Source organism: Neomonachus schauinslandi, chromosome 6 (assembly GCF_002201575.2).
Source record: "Neomonachus schauinslandi chromosome 6, ASM220157v2, whole genome shotgun sequence".
NCBI lineage: Eukaryota > Metazoa > Chordata > Mammalia > Carnivora > Phocidae > Neomonachus > Neomonachus schauinslandi.
This window is the reverse complement of record NC_058408.1, coordinates 44,547,000-44,564,188: the sequence shown is the minus strand read 5'-3', so window position 1 is coordinate 44,564,188 and position 17,189 is coordinate 44,547,000. Positions and strand designations below refer to the sequence as shown.

The window sequence follows — 17,189 nt, the reverse complement described above, 5'->3', positions numbered from 1 at the left end:
AAAAATGGAAATTACCATTTGTAAAAACACACTGTTTATCAACGCTCCCCAGCATGTCCTTAGAAGCTATGAAACTAAATTCACACCTTTAGGAAAAGGATCGACTGTGTGTGTGTACACACGCAGAGACACATACTTCAGAGCCATCCCCAAATATGCCATCCTTCACAGACTTTGTCAACTCTTCAACAACAAGCAGTAATAACATTTTTTAAACATTTAAAAATGGCTACAAAAAAGTGAACAAGGCAACTTTGTTCAGTAAAAAACAGAGCAGTGATTTGGAAAGCAGACTCTAACAGTGCAGGCTGGAATAGAATCCAGTCATGGGGTTCTCACTGCCTCTCTCAGTGGTTGAGGTAACTAGTCTCCAAAGACGGCCCCCAACAATTCCTCAGACTCAATAGATGGAGACCTCTAGCTCTGTCAACTCTGGGATGGTCTTGTGACTTGCTTTAATCAACAGAATGAGGCAAAAGTGACGTTCTTGGACTTTCAAGGCTAGGTCTTCATAGGCCTGACAGCTTCTACTTCCTCTCTTAGAAACCAGCCACCTCATGAAAAGTTTGACTTTCTAGCTAAGAAAGAGAGACTCGAAGCCATCTTGGTTACTTGAGCCCCACTGAGCTCCCAGCTAAATGCCGCTACCTGGTTGAGTCCAGGCAAAAACAGCAGATGAACCCCAGGCACCCCACAGAATTGTGATAAATGATAAATCAATGCTTGTTTCAAGCCACTAAATGTGGAGTTCTTTGTGATGCGGTAATAAGTTACTGAAACAATGGGTGACAAAGATATCAAGTGGGTAAAAGTGAGCCAGATCTGCCAGTTACCTGTGACCATCTGTGATCATATTGGGATTCTGTCCACTTGCTCCGCTTGCAAAGTAAAATTTAAGTGGAGAAACACAAATAGGACCTTCTCTTGTCATACACATACTCTAGCATTCAGTAACACTACAATAATGGCACTGATGTTCAAACTGCCCTCTGACAATTCTACCCCCAGAGCCCTGTGGGACTATCAAAAACCATCTCCCTTGACCAATTCAAGAAGCTCTCTCCCTCCTTGTTCTGCTGTATCTAACACCATGGAACAAACCCACAAATGTTTATGTTAGAAAGAGTAACAAGATGATGAATGCTGGAGTGAATAAATCTTCAGTGTAAGTATTAGGAGGCTGGAAAAAAGCTAACAGACTGCATGAACCGCATGCAGCCACACAGGCAGCAATGACTAGGCAGGCTGGGGCTGGACTGAATTGTTTGCCCCAATTCTTGACCCTTCTCCGCATCTGCACCCTTGTCACGAATGCACTGCCGTCAGATGGGCTTCTCTGCCTCTCGTCTTTGAGCCCGTTCATGTGACTTGAGTTGACCAGAAAAATGATGCTGTGCCAGCTATAAGCCCAAGGTTAAGAGGCATCTTGTGTATTGCTTGCACTTTTACCCTTCTGCAAAAGAGCATGCCCCCCTCTCCCCTCCCGCGGCTCATTGGTCCCAGGAGGAAGATGAGAGAGACATGGAGCAGAGCCACTCCAGCTGACTCACCAACTCGTGATCAAGAAAGACATGCTCATTGTTGAATGCCGCTGAGATCTTAAGGTTGTCCAATACCCAGCGATAGCTGACTAATAGAGGGCTCCTTTATTAGATGCCAACTTCTGCCAAATACACATAGTACTTTAGAATAATAGAAAGTCTCCTCGCCTATAAAAGCTGAAACTGAATTACCAACTGGATGGTTAGGTGGTCTCATTATGGGGCAGAATATAAGTGCAATATACTGAATATCACTGATTTTTGCCCTTACAGCCTATCTTTCTCAAGACTGTAATTTGGTATTCAAAGTTCTCTATAATTTAACCCTAACTTAGTTTTCTAACCAATTCTCTCTCACTTAAATTTTATACTCCATTCCAACTGGATTATTTATAATTCTCAAGTAAGTCTCACATTACCTCTAGCCTTTCTTCATCCAACAAGTTTAGATTCTTGTGGTCCTTTAAGGCCAGGCTCGATGTCCCCTCTAGAAATCTGCTCTGATCCCAACTTTTAAGGCAGTCTCTCCATCCCCTTGACTCTTATCATGACGTATGTCTTTTCCTTTCCTGATGTTTGGCTTATTCTGCCTCATAAAATTTCCTCATCCTCTTATTAAGTCCTAGGAAGGGAGGTCTACGTATTATTTACCTCTGCACCCTCCGTGGCATTTAGCAAAAGGTCTTGGCATATCCTGTACAGGCCAATGCAATTCTTTTGCATTGAAGAATGAGTGACCAATGGGAGGCAGCAGAATGCCAGGCATCAACATTGAGAAAAGCAACATGGGCTCTGGAGTCAGAGAGACCGGAGTCTGTGGCTTCGTAGCTGGGCAACTTGGGACCTGGTTAGTCTCTCCTGTGCTTCAGCTTCCAAATATGTAAAACTGGGATGACACACCTTTCACAGGATTGTTGTGAAAATTCACCACGGAAATGAATGTATAAATGCTTTGGCATGTTTAACATACGGTGGCAGCTCCATTAATGGCAGCTCTTGTTACAAAAATGATAATGACACAGAATATCACGTAGAAGTTAGTTTGAACAAATCCTCGATACTAGATTATGTTCTCTTAAAAGTTAAGTGTTCGAGGGTGACAGAATGATGCTGGTTCCAATTAACTGTTCTCCCAGAAACTGGTCTCCGTGATCCCAAGCCGAGTTTTATTTAGATGCTCACATGTTACTCTTTGCCACAGTTCTCAATTTTCTAGGCAGTGCCCACCAGAAGCAAATCTGTTCCAGGCAACACATACATTTCCTTAAAACGACACAACACAAAGTCCTCCTGCCATATATACCAGCCCACTTTTAGCAGAACATTAGTCTTCCCACAACACCCCAATTCCTCACCAGGGACCGGCATAACCATTACGATGGACCAAAATGCTGGAGAATGACTTGACGGTGACTGAACACAGGAGTGCCATGCATGGGTCCAGTCGTGGGTTATCACTGTTCAAGTAATTCAGCAAAACTGCTACGTCTGCCTTCCCAACTGGAATTTCGTACTAACCCACGGCCATGTGACGCCAGAGCAATCGCTGATCTTCTAAGGGTCCAACTCATCACCAGGCAAACTCAGAAGCCTGTAAGTGGCCAGGCAGATGACGTTCATGAGTGAAAGGGACTGGATGTGCTGCTCTCCAGGGCAGGCTCAGCAGTTCCCGGGAGGCCACAGCTGGACTGAGGGGGCCACTGCCTCAGGGAAGACAAACCCGGTGTTGCCAGATTTCCTGAAGAAATTTGGGGGTTTTATGTGAAACATCCTGAGTTTTGAACCCTGCCTTGCGCTTTATTTCATAGTTCTCTGGGAGCCAAAGAAAATATATTTGCAAGCCAGACATGGCCATGGGTTGGCAAGTTGTGATCTTTGCACTAGATATTCCCAAGTCACTTTGAATCACCAGAGAAAGGTTAAAAGATGATTACTAAATTCATTGTATTTCTATTTTTTAATCTGAAGAAATACACATAAAAAGTCACATAAAGAGTAACTACTAACCCTAAAAAACACCTCACTCTCTCGTTTACAAATCCTCACTCACTACACTTTTGGACCTCTGTGTTTTCAGTCTTACAGTGAGCGCACCTCTACCAGGACCCCCTGAGGTTGCTGTGCTATGTACCCATTTAAGTCCTACCAGTTATTTAAAACTTGACTGAAATACTAGCTTCTGTATAAAACCTCCACCATGCTCCTCAAAATCCTCTATGTATAAATTACGGAAATTGCCCCACGTAAAAGATCTGCAGTGATTTCTAGCCATATCTCATCAGCCCTTTACCAGCAGAGCCCCCCCCAAAACACTACAAATATTCGCTCCCGAGAAAGTGAAAAGCCCAGGTCAAAAGGTCAAAGGTAAAGTTCAAGGGCACTCACCGCCGAACACATCTCCATTCTGGTAGTTCTTCCCTTTCTGGGCTTCCTCTTCATTTTGAACAGTGGCAACATGCTTAGCAGAGGCACAGCCCATAGTCTCATTCGGTCAGCTTCAGCCGGGCTGAACTGCAAATCATCTCTACAGACACAGGGACATTTTTTTTTTCTTTAAACGCAAAGAAAATCCACCTTCCTGCTGAGTTGGTCAAGATGTGCGCACCTGCAAGAACAGAAAGCTGGATCAGAATGCGTGAAACAAAGCCTGTGTCTCGTGCTATGTGATCAGCAATGCACTAGGATTCCTGCATGAACCCCCTGCACTGTGGGGGGGGGTGGGTAATTGGTGCTGAGGAGGAAAGGCAACATGGCACCTTTTCATCTGATTTTCACTCGGAAAGCAAGACCAGAAGGCATGCCCCCTGTACGACACATGGCTGAACTTGTTGAGATAACAAAAACATACGTATTTGTTTATTCAAATAAGTATTTGAGCACTACTCCTTGCTACACATAAAGTGCACGTATGTTTGCTAATGTTCTGGAATCTCAAAAACCTTCAGAGTAAGGAAAGCACATTCATGAGATCTACCAGGCACAGGAAACTGGGAAAAATTCTCCATCTTCCCCCTCCTGCCTTGCAAGCCAGCTCTTCTCAGATCCTCAGTTCTTTTTCCAGAATGAAGTGGTCTTCCTCTTCAGGCTGAAATATGGGCTAATTTATAGATTTCTAGTGGGTTCTGTAAGGAACTCCGTATTTTATTTTACCTGAGGTGACAGTGTTTTGGAAGATAAAGGAAGGAGATGGGGGCAAGGATTCAAACCTACTTTTGTCCATTTTCTGCTTAGCTAGCTGAATGCTTTAAGGATTGAGAAGATGTGGGAAGATCAAGAGAAGAAAACAAGGCAATTGCCCACCTCTTATCAGAGCCTTTGTACATCTACTGGACCGCTATAATAAAGACTGAAAGAGAATTTATGGATTGACCACAAAGGAGATAGTCCTCTAGTTAAGTAAATATACCTTCCCCACCCCACCCAAGGTCGCTTCCCAAATTCTCAGGGTTTGCTGTTTATTTATTTTATTCTTTTATCATCCTTTTCCAGCCACTTCAATCTTGTAGGTAACTTATGCCAGTCTCATAGATGTTTCCTTTGGGTATCTACCCATTCTTTCGTCTCCATCCAGCCTGCCGTAGCACAGACCCTTACCTCTTCACAGCCAAGCAGAGCAAAAGCAGCATCAGGGCATGCACCTGATATGAATTAGCACCTGCACCTCCCCTTTATGAACATCTGATGTTTCTCAGCCTCAGGAACAGGGCTATAGAAACCGAAACACAGCTGCAGGCCTCCTTCCTAGAGCTCCAAGGACACCTATGGATGTAGAAATCTCATCATTTAAGCCATAAAATATCAGCAAAGGGAATTTTTCAAATTAACCTAATACTGAAAGGTAATTCTACATCAATCTCCAAAACAAACTTAGATACAAAGGTAATGATCTTAAATGAAGCCAAGCAAATGCAAATTGCAGTATCGACCCTACGGCTATAACACTAGTCCTGTCTTTGTATAGTTCTTCATACTACTTTCTAGCACTGGTTCTATCAAATCATTAACAGGAAGTATAGGGTTAGGGTTAGTTGGTCAAGTTTTACAAAAAAGGAAGATTTTTTTTATTCCCTAGACAGTTAATGTTTGTAGCTTCTCTACACGATTGGGTAACCTCTTGTTAACACATTTTCATATTTTTAAAGCTATATGGAGCGCACACACACACATTTAGCAGTAATGTCGTTAAAGCTACAGTATTTTGATTTGATGGTCTATTCATACTGGTATATATAACTCAGGGCCCTGACAGGGGAAATGTGCATGCGGAAGACATTTTTTGAAAATCCACACAATGTTGTGTAGGAGTGCCATGACAGAGGTTTCACAGAAATCTATGGCAAAGCAGAATTTAAAAAAAAAAAATGAAATTATGACTGGGCAAAGACAGGAATTAAAAGAGGAAGTAGTATTTTGTAGAGACTTAAAAGTCTGGTAGAATTTTTTTTTTTTTTTAAGATTTTATTATTTATTTACTTGAGGGAGAGAGACAGAGATAGAGAGAGCATGAACAGGGAGGAGCGGGAGAAGGAGGCTCCCTGCAGAGCATGGAGCCTGATGAGGGGCTCGATTCCAGGACCTTGAGATCATGACCAGAGCTGAAGGCAGACGCTTAACCGAAAGAGCCACCCAGGTGCCCTCTGGTAGAAATTTGCAAGGCTGCAAGGACAGTGGCATCATCCAGACATAGGAAGTGCCTGAGTGAAGACACTAGAATGTGGAAGAGTGCGTGTGTGCGCGTGAGTCCATACTCACCCTCGCTTGGCGGGAGGAGGTGGGAGCAGGGCAGGGAAGGGGACTGCGGGCTGACGCTGTGAAGGGCCTTATCCAACTTAAAGATAAGGACGTCTCTCTGGTGCCAAGTTGAGCACACTTTGAGAGATGTTCAATTAGTAGTGCAGAAATCCATTCTGTCAACCTATCATAGTTTTTGAAGAAACACCACTGAATTGTGAGACAAGAAGAATGAGAGATGGGATTCAGTTCCGAAGGTAGAAGAAGGGGAAAATTCCTCTCCAACCGGGAGGCTGCTGAGGGTCCTTGCTGCCACCGTCGCCATGCGTTGCCGGCCAGCACGTTCTCGGGGGTCAACCTCCCTCAGTCCCACCTCAAGCATCACCACCTAAGGGAACCAGATTCCTCACTCTTCAGAAAGGAATGTGGGAAAACAAGCTCATGCATCCACAGGAGAGCAAACTGAAGTGAGAGGGGAAACCTCCCCGCTGCCACATCTTCAAAACAAAGTAAAGGGGCGCCTGGGTGGCTCAGTCGTTACGCGTCTGCCTTCGGCTCAGGTCATGGTCCCAGGGTCCTAGGATCGAGCCCCGCATCGGGCTCCCTGCTCCGCGGGAAGCCTGCTTCTCCCTCTCCCGCTCCCCCTGCTTGTGTTCCCTCTCTTGCTGTGTCTCTCTGTCATATAAATAAATAAAATTTTTAAAACAACAACAACAACAAAGTAAAAACAGGAAGGAGAGTGGGAAACCCTAACAGAATCCCTGAAGGACAGTGGTGATCCAAGGGAATTTGACAACTGTCCTCTCTGGAAGTCCCTCTCGCTGTCCTCGTCCTCATTCCAAATTCCTGCTTACAGCCTCGTAAGTGATCCAAGAAGTTAATGTAAGGATCTAAGATGTGAATTATCCTTTGCTACCCTTGAAAAGCATTGTGTGATGTTTCTTCCGTGTTGTAGAAGCTGTGTTTGTATCAAAAAGTCTTACTTGCATTTAAAAAGGTGAAATCACACGAAAATCAAATAAACTGCAGCAGGCTAATAAAAATGAAACATGTAAGAATACCTTTTAGGAGGACTTCTCTGTTATTCAGGCATGGAGGTGAGGGGCATGTTAATAAGCAGATTAGACATGATTTACATCCAATTCAAGTGATGACTCAGGAAGCTTCCATTTAATTATATTTTTTAAAAGACACGCATGATCGATATGAGTTCTCTCAGAATCCTAACTAGGTAGGGATTTTGTTTCTGAAACACACACACTCTATATTTTACAGCAGTAATTTAATGAGTGGTGTTTTCAAGTTTTACAACTTCATCAGAAATATATTTTAATATTTTGCCTTGGGGGGGGGCAGAGGGAAAGGGAGAGAGAGACAAAGAATCTTAAGCAAGCTCCACGCCCAGTGTAGAGGTGGACACGGGGCTCAATCTCACAACCCTGAGATCATGACCTGAGCCGAAATCAAGAGTCGGATGCTTCACCGATTGAGCCACCCGGGAGCCCCAATATTTTGCCCATTTTGAAGGTTATGATTATGAAGTCATTTAAGAGGCAGAAGATCTCTAATTCATAAAGTTAACCATGGATCAGTAGGGAAAGCTTTTTACTATGTGATGTGGATTCTGCACATAAGCAATTGTCCAAACATTCATTCATTTAATCAACAAATACTTATTGAAAACTACTAAGTGTTTGGCAAGCATGGGGTATATAGAGATACACAAGATACAGTTTTCCTCCCTATCCCCACAGAACATGAACATTCGGAGAGAAGCGATCACGAGAAAGATTAGTTTCACGGCAGTGAGTCAAATCCAGGAAGAGAGGTGAGTTCAGCCCACAGGCACCTGATTCAGCCTTGAGAGAGGGAATGTCAAGAGAGATCAGGCTTGAGGCCTGACCATAGCTAAAGAATCATCATTGAAATACCCCTGCATTGCACCTCTCTCATAGCCTGATGCAATGTCACGGTTTCATTTCCACTGAAAATTCTCTCACTTTGACTACAGTCCCACCGAGACCTCAAACTGAGCAGACCCTCAGAAATGTCCCCCTAATATCTGCCACGATAATCTGCTCCAAATGCTTCCCTCTGGTTTGTACTATCCCTCATAGAAACCCTAGCATTTTTTTTTTTTAGCTTCTGTTTTCTCATTGGCTTTGCTCAGCTTTTCTCTGCCAACCCCTACACCCTCTATTCACGCCCCTTCCTGAAACCACAGCACTTAGAGAGGTGAGTCCGATGGTGCAGATGAACATGCTGAGACCACAAAGCTGGACAGAGCTGAGTCTCGTTTTCACATATTGTTATCAACAGCATGCTATTTCTGAAGTCAGATCACAGTGTGAGAATTAAGCTGAAGTATCTCTTTGATGTTTGATAGAATCTTCTACTAATACCAACTCCCACTGAGGATAGTTTTAAAAAACTAAATAATCTATATGATAGGATCATCAGGTACCTCTAAAAACATGGGATCCACTTAATTGCCCATGGCTTTGTGTAAAAATCTCCCCCAACAGTTGTATGGGTACATTATCCTGTACCATGAAATTAGAAGTTGGAATCCCTATCCACAATGCTATGAGCCAACTGACTTTAGGACTATCTTTATAGGATATTTTTCCTGCCTTTGATAAAATACATTAGAAATTTGCAAATCCAATTCAAAAATTTTAAAAAGGGCTAAAACATTTGTAACCATGCATGTTTATCATTCCTTACACTATGCCTCAGGCCTCTTTAGGTGATGCTTTGAGTATCACTAGGGGAATTACTCTTAGAGAACACTCCACATTATAACACTAGAAAGTTCTTTTCTATACACAACTAAGCCCATTACCTTTCTATGAATACCTATTACATACATATGACATATTTGTCCTTTTATAAGAAAAGATTATGATTATGGCTTTTTCCCAATGCCAGTGATTTCTCTTTGTTTTTTTATGGTTTTCAGCTTTACTGAGGTAAAACTGACAAAACTGCAATACACTGCAACTGTTCAAGCTCCATAAAGATGATCTGATACACCCATACATTGTGAAAGGGATCCCACCATCGGGTTAACACATCTAGCAACTCTCCTATTTACCTTTCTCTCTCTCTCTCTCTGGCAAGAATGCTTGTTATACTCTCTTAGCAATGTGCAATTATAAAATACAGTGCCAATCAACTACAGTCACCATGTTTTTTTTATATTAGATTCTCAGACCTTATTCATCTTATAACCAAAAGTTTGTATCCTTCTACCAACCTCTCCTTATTTCTCCCACCCCCCAGTCCTTGGCAACCACCATTATACTGTTGCTGAGTTTGACTTATTTTATTTTTAGATTGCACATATAAGTGATGCCATGCAGTATTTGTCTTTCTCTTACTTCACTTAGCAAAATGCCCTCTAGTTCATTGGTGGTGTTGCCAATGACAGGATCTCTTCCTTTTTTAAAGTTAATATTCCAGTGTGTGTGTGTGTGTGTGTGTGAGAGAGAGAGAGAGAGTGTGTGTGTGTGTGTGTGACATTTTCTTGATCCATTCATCCAGGACACTTAGGTTGTTTCCACACCTTGACTATTGTGAATAATGCTGCAATGAACATGGGAGTGCAGACATCTCTTTGAGAAAGTGATTATGTTCCCTTTGAATATATATCCAGAAGTGGAATTGCTGATGGCCTTTTTCTTTACCTGAATTTTTTTTAACTGGAAGCACAGTTTCATCAGAAAACCTATTCTTAAAAAACTGGGAAGGAAGGAAATACACAAATTCTGTTTTGAGAAAAATCAGAGAGATATCTGACCTTTTTTCAAAAGAGGAAAAACATGGGAAAATATTTCTATTGACGTAATATTATGGATAATTTCACTTCCCACCAATCAGTTCTAGTCTTTTTCATTTTGGATGAAAAAGCCAAAAATACTGTAGACAGTTTCCTTGTCAAGAAAGACACTTCTTTAAAAATGAATTAAAAGTGATAAGCTCCATAAAGAAATCCTAGGCCAGAAAGAACAAGAATGTACCACATGCAGCTTGGAGGATTGGAGAGAAATCAAATTCTGTTGAAATGGGTACATAGAGAGCTATGAAGTCAGTAGTTAAGAATAGGATATAGCCACATTATTAATAGATCAGGAGCAAAGTGCCCCCTTTTTCCCTCTGATTAAAAAGGGAAATCAAGACAAGGCAACATCTAAAAACTCCTTTCTTTTATTAAAGGAAGAGCCAACATCTAAGTTCCATAAAGAAAAAATATATATATAAATAACTAATCAGTCTGTTTGCCCATCTGCTCTGCTTTGCTATAATGAGTGTTAATACAGCAACCCACTGGGGGGTGAGGGGGGCGGGGAGGAGAAGAAAGGCAGCCTAAAAGTGATTTCTAATCTTGAAGCTTTGGTATCCTTGGGCTTCTGTTAACACTATTTCACATTCATTGTGAATGTTGAAAGTAATACATAAAGAGATGTCACATTTGACATGAGGGTAATCTGGGAAAGTCAAATCTTCTTACCAGCAACTGCCGGCATCCCAGAAGATATTCATTCCTCACCTCACACTCATTTGGTGGCATGACACTCAACAATATGCTATTAACTCCAAGAAACGAATTTTGGCATCTGCTTTCTTTACAAGAAAACTCTCACTTCCATAAATAATAATTGCATGGAGGTGTCTCTCGGAAACGTTAACAATCGTAAGTCCTTTGCGAGATGATACACCTCTGCAGGATTTGGGCAGTGAGGTGTGGGGATGAGGAGGCATGGGGGCAAGGGCACCATAGTGGGAGTGAGAATCCCAGCTCTGGTCTCAGGCATCACACACATGCCTGGCTCAGTACCAAGGCTGGGCTTCACCTCTCCGTGCCTCTCTCCTTGATTCTATGATCTACCTGAACACATGTCCGAGGGATGCTAAGGATGAAACTGCCACTTACAAAAAGCCCATTTGTTTTGTTTTTATCTAGATTCAATTTACTTACAAACTTTGCTTTCAAAACTCACCCAGTTAGGATATCTTGCAAGTCTAAAACCCCCCACATTTTGAGAAGCCCTGTGAAGTCTATGGATTATTACCAATGATGTTTGGGCCTGAGGGTGTTGATTTCAATTGTGTATAAAGTGGAAAGGTGAACAAAGCTTAGCTCTCCTATTTCCTCTTCTCTATCCTGCCTTTAATGAATAAAAATAAATTTTAAAAATGTTTCTTGTAGGGAGCAGATTTTTAAAAAGCCTGTAGAATAACTGTTCTTCAGCTAGGGACTTAAGGGTTCGGTTCCTTTATCCTACACCCGAAAACTCCACTCTTGTGTCACCTGTGTATGGGTCACCACAGTTCATGCATGGCTGGCGCTATTTCTGGGAAGGCAAGAGAGGAAAACAGCAGATCCTGATTAGAGTCACCCACGCACACTAGGGTGAACCTATGCAGAATTATGTTATTTCTAGATTTGCTCCTCAGTGGTCAGGCCAATGGCAGATATTCCAGGACTTGGGAGTTCTCATTCTTCCTTCCATTTCTAAGACTCAGTATACTAAGGGTATGTGCAGGAAGTTGTCAACCTATGTCACGGGGGGGACCTTCTGTACCAGGCCACCCATGACTGGGGTCATGACAATTATGCCACTGGTTCACCATGTCACTTGAACCAAATCTGTGTGATTTCCTTGTCAGTATCCTAAGAATAACAATTGCAGCTCCCTCTCTTTTTTTGGATTGTTCTGGAAATCTAGGTAGATAATGAAATGCTGGGAAAAGCACTTATAAATGCTAAGGTAATATTCTTCTATGCATACTTTGCTATGCCAGGTGCAGGACATTACTTTTCAGGAGCACTGGGTGGAATTGGTTTGCCCAGAGGGATCCTATAGGTGGCCCCAGAGAAATGAGAGAAAACAGATGATAAGGGAAAGATTAAAAAAAAAAAAAACAAAAACAAGAAATAACCAGAAAGTGAAAGTAGAGCAAGTACAAATTACTAAAGAAGCACAATTTGATTTTAGTCTAAGTCAATAGGGTCATGATCCTTCCTGAATGGCCAATGAAGAACATCCTGGGTGATCTGCCTGTTGAAATATAAAGAACAAAGAGGATTCCTGCCCTTGAAGGGCGAGCGTTCAGAGAGGCTAACAGATCAGAAACATAATGAAGTAAACTAAAATTCCAATACCTGATGCACACTGCAGGAAAAGAAGGGAGCAGAGATGTTCTTGAAATTCATAGGATGTTTCAATCTAATTAAACTAGTGCTGTCCCAGCTTTATTTTATGCAACAAGAGATGGAGGAACATCAGTACAATGCGCTACTCTCAGCAGACCCTCAGTAAGCATTTACTGAGGAGGACAGTGAAACAGAGGTTGTGCCAGTTTTGAGCTGTTGATCCTTTTTAACACCATAAACTACAACAGAACTGCAGCTGGATTAATCCCTCGGAAATCTGAACGTTACTCTCATGGTGCCGAGGGGGCAAGGGTTGAATGCCGGTGATCCTGGTCTGATGCATGCACTGGGAAAGCACGTATCATGTTTTCATCCCTGAATTAGAAAGTGTCAACTTTCACACAAGCCTAGCATGTTCCTCCTTTTTTATTCAATGAAATCTCTGAGCTTAATGCTGACATGGCATATCTCAGCCTTAAGCTGGTTACTGTGGCAGATAAAAAGAAATAGGACCAATAGACGCAAAAGATAGGAATTATCTAAACTAACCATTAGAAGCAAATGTGAGAATTATTTAAAAACAAAAGAGCCTGCTTATATTTTCTTTGAGCAGTTTGGTACTAACATTTAAGTATGGATATATTTAATATCTTTAGAATTATAAATACTTTTGACAAAGTAATGTAGTAACACTCTAAAAAGTGTTGAATACTAGAAGTTGAAAAACAGTGTTTCCCTCAAAAATCTAAACATACATCTCTCTTCCCTCCCACAATAGCCTCTTTCCTCCCCCACCACCCCTGCTAAAATAAATGAAATCATCCCTGAGAAACTGGTGCAAACTCTGTCTTTTTTTTTTTTTTTTTAAGATTTTTTTTTTTTTTTTTAATTCATGAGAGACAGAGCGAGAGAGAAAGGCTGAGGGAGAAGCAGGCTCCCAAGGAGCAGGGAGCCCGATGCGGGACTCGATCCCAGGACCCTGAGATCATGACCTGAGCCGAAGGCAGACACTTAACCATCTGAGCCACCCAGGCGCCCGCAAACTCTGTCTTAAGAGCTCTCTCTCCCTGGGCTCAGACTCAGGCCACAGTATCCCATGTCTGAGAAGTCAGCAATGATCCAGTGACCGAGGAAACCCACCTCTCTCCAATTGGGCAGAGACCTGCTGACTGAAATGAGCATCCCCAAGGGAAAGCCTTGGCTACCTGAAATTCCGTCTTCTAGAACCTTCCAGTTCCATCTAGAACAGCTCAAGATTTGGAAATGCCCTGAAAACTCAGAGCACACAGATAAAACCTCGTTATTGGTAAAGGACTTAGTGTTTTTCTCTCTCTCTTCCTCACGCACACATACACCTACACACATACACCCACCACAAAAGTTGTAGAGATGCAAAGACTATACCCAATATTCTGTGATTTTGCGAGGGGAAAGGAGTTGTGTGGCTTTGGGCAAGTTATTTACTTCACAGTGCCTCGGGTGCTCATTTATAAGATGGGGTAAAAGTGCATGAATTAGGACAACTCTTGACAATTAGTAAACAATTGATATGTGATTCTTACTGCCATTATCATTACTACCATCATTATTACTTAATGGGATGGCGATGAACTTTAAGAAGAAATGGGGAGAGGCAAAAGAGACTAGAAAGGAGAAATGGGAAGAGATGAGGGGTTAACTGAGACAACTTGGTAGTTCTTAGGAACTGCACCAAAGATAAGCAGGCAGACTCAAAGACCACAGAACCAAGAGACAGCAATGCTGTAGCAGAAACCCGTGGTCCGTGAGCAACACCTGCAAAGGGAGCCCTGAGCAGTGCCCGTGTTGCTGCCCGGTTGGAGGTGGGGAGGTCAGCTTCTGTGTGGCACATCCCAGGGCTCTGAAGTCCAAGGCTGCTGTGTGCAGACAAACTGAAGGTCAGTGAGCTCTCCCAAGCTTTGCCACAGCCTTGATGATGTGCAGCTCTCATCTCGCTACTCTTATGTGTTTATGTGTCTGTCTCCTTCATCGGGCCGATTTCCAAGGTTACAACCATATCCTAATTATTCCTCCCTATATTCCCTCTGTTACAGATCAGGCACACAGTAGGTCTGCAATAGATGTTGAACTAATCAATTCTCTTAGAAACCTTTTTTCACAGGGCACCTGGGTGGCTCAGTTGTTAAGCATCTGCCTTCGGCTCAGGTCATGATCCCAGGGTCCTGGGATCGAGTCCCACATCGGGCTCCCTGCTCAGCAGGAAGCCCGCTTCTCCCTCTCCCACTCACCCTGCTTATGTTCCTGCTCTTGCTATCTCTCTGTCAAATAAATAAATAAAATCTTTAAAAAAAAAAAAAAAAAGAAAGAAAGAAACCTTTTTTCACAAAGAGATGTCCAGGGATTTTAAGGAAGGGAGCTCTCCTAAGCCCCAGGCCCTAGGTCAACTGCATGGATGGCTGAGTTCTTCAGTACATCACAAGAACTACACTTAAAGATACTCGTCTGAGCCATCATAGACAATTTAAAACTATGCTCAGTATATACTTCCTTTTTAAAAAGACAGGAAGGGAGCAATATATAATATACTAGTATGATGGAATTTTGAAAGCTTTTGGCACTTGTATGGTTGGCCCTAACCTGCCTTGGAAAACTATGCTATTTATTTATTTCAACAATCGTTTTTGGGGAACTTGTTTAGTTCTCAACATTCCACTAGGAACCAGAGATACCAAAATGGGTAAGTCAGCCAGACCTTGACGCACATTTTCTGACTTTCAGTTAGAATCCAGAAATGTTTAGCAGCGTTTCGAAAACTCATCTGTCGGAAAAACAAAGTCATTTTGGGTTTTGCTAAAATTTAAATCTTTGATTAACTTTCCATGACAAAGAACTATTTAAGAATGATGTCCTTACAAGGCCAAAAAATTGAAGTTATAAGTATCATTTTCAGGTGGCATAAATCCATGTCCCCTTAACCTACTGAGTTTTTGTTTTGTTTTGTTTTTTAAAAGGGCACATCGGTTCTCATACTGCTCTCAAGCAATGCAGAAGACTTTGGGGGAACTTCGATTTTGCAGAGCTCAGCCAAAAACACATTCTGTGCGATTATCTCCTTTAAAGAAAACAAAAAGTAAGAAACTGAAAGACTAGACCCAGAGGACAAAGCAGTCAGCTGAGTAATGGCCAATTCTCTCTAATGTCCCAGCAGAGGCCCTCTCCTGCCCCTCCTGAGTTCACTCAAGACTCTACATTGAATGTACCTACCACCATCTCTGTGACATGTAGTTGGGTTTGAGTCATGCAACGTAAAAGGGAGGGCAAGAAGCTCTTCCCTGGCTTTGATGCCCATCTTCAGCCACTAAACAGCTATGAAAGAACAGGTAGGGTTATAGGCTATGAGCTATTATGACCTCGTAAATGTTACCAAAATTTGCAGTCTACTCTATAATCATTATTTTAAATCAGCCCAATGTTCCCCCTTTGAAGTAGCATAATTAGTGAACATGGTGTTCTTCCCTACTTGTCCAGCAAAATGTACTTAGAGCAAGAGACCAGAGTGACACATATTCGGCAGAAGTGGAAAATGAGAGCAAGAGCAATAGGTCTGGGGGGCCCATCAACAGAAGACCACAGCTGAACATCAAGACGTATCAGCCAGTACTCCTTGGCATTAACACTCTCCAACAGATCCACGTTCGGTTCCAGTCTGACACATGGAAGTTTCAAGTCTTCATCTGGACAGAGAACTAAATACATGCCTTGATGATAAACTGTTTTATTGGAGAATGGAATAGCAGAAATAGGTTACATTGAGGATTTGACCACATTGTATTCTAACAAGGCCTTTGTCCCGCTGCCATCTCTGTGGGACCTCCAGTGGGTGGACAGGCTGAGGAGGTTGTGGTCCTGGATTATGACAAAGGCACATCCAGCAAGCTGCGTCGTATTCCTGTATCTGGAAGGATCGCCACCCCATTATCACCTCTATTGCATGACCACCCCAGGAATGGTACTACAAAAATGAAAGACATACATTTTCTAATTCCAAGGTCTCCCTGAAAACTCTGAAGAATTTTTAGGATCTAAATTAAAATTTGGATTTGTAGGTCACTTTTTGGACTCAGCTCTAAACCTCTCCCTTAGTCATCAGGCTTTTCTAGGCCCTATCTTTTGTTTGGTTTTTGCTTTTTTGAGAAAGAACTCAAAAGGCAATGTGCAGTGGACATCAGGGTGGTCCCACTAGCAGTTTTAAGAACATCAGAACATGATTAAAGTTTTTAGTAAAAAACTGTACTTCTCATAAATTAGTAATTATCCCATTAATTTTCTACAATAAAGAGAAATTAATCTTTTTAATGCACTGATTTCTGTTAGGTCCTTCCTCTGTTTCAAAATCCTCCAGAACTCATTAATGCCTTGGGAATTAAGCCCAAAATACCTAGACTTTCAAGCTAGACATACTCTCAGGGACCACTAAGGTCAAGGTTCCTAAATTTACAAACAAGAAAACTGAAGGGCAAGGTTCCCCAATGGGACCAAGACTTGTTGACCCACTGTCATCTCTTTCTACTGCTCCAAGGTCATGAGCATCCTCTTCATCACACCAGGTGGGTCTCAAAGACCATCCTTCCCCCTCAATATTCTGCTCACATACCCACCTCTCTACAACTGCTTCAGCCTTTTCTAGGAAGAAGATTTCATACTGTTCCATGACTTCCTTCAATTTTCTCTTTCCTAAGTCTTATTTCTAGAGTAAATTATTTGGTGTTTCTTAGATG

General features: G+C 42.1%; 1 protein-coding gene across 3 annotated transcripts in view; it reads right to left on the bottom strand.

Annotated features, from left to right (window-relative positions):
- Window positions 1–17,189, bottom strand: part of C6H1orf21 (chromosome 6 C1orf21 homolog) — a 218,319-nt gene that overhangs the window by 134,102 nt on the left and 67,028 nt on the right. For all 3 annotated transcript variants that reach the window (XM_021682784.2, XM_021682785.1, XM_021682786.1), the window contains exon 2: window positions 3,927–4,146. In XM_021682784.2, coding sequence (XP_021538459.1) covers window positions 3,927–4,020 — 94 coding nt within the window. In that variant the 5' untranslated portion in view covers window positions 4,021–4,146. The remainder of the gene's footprint in view (window positions 1–3,926; window positions 4,147–17,189) is intronic.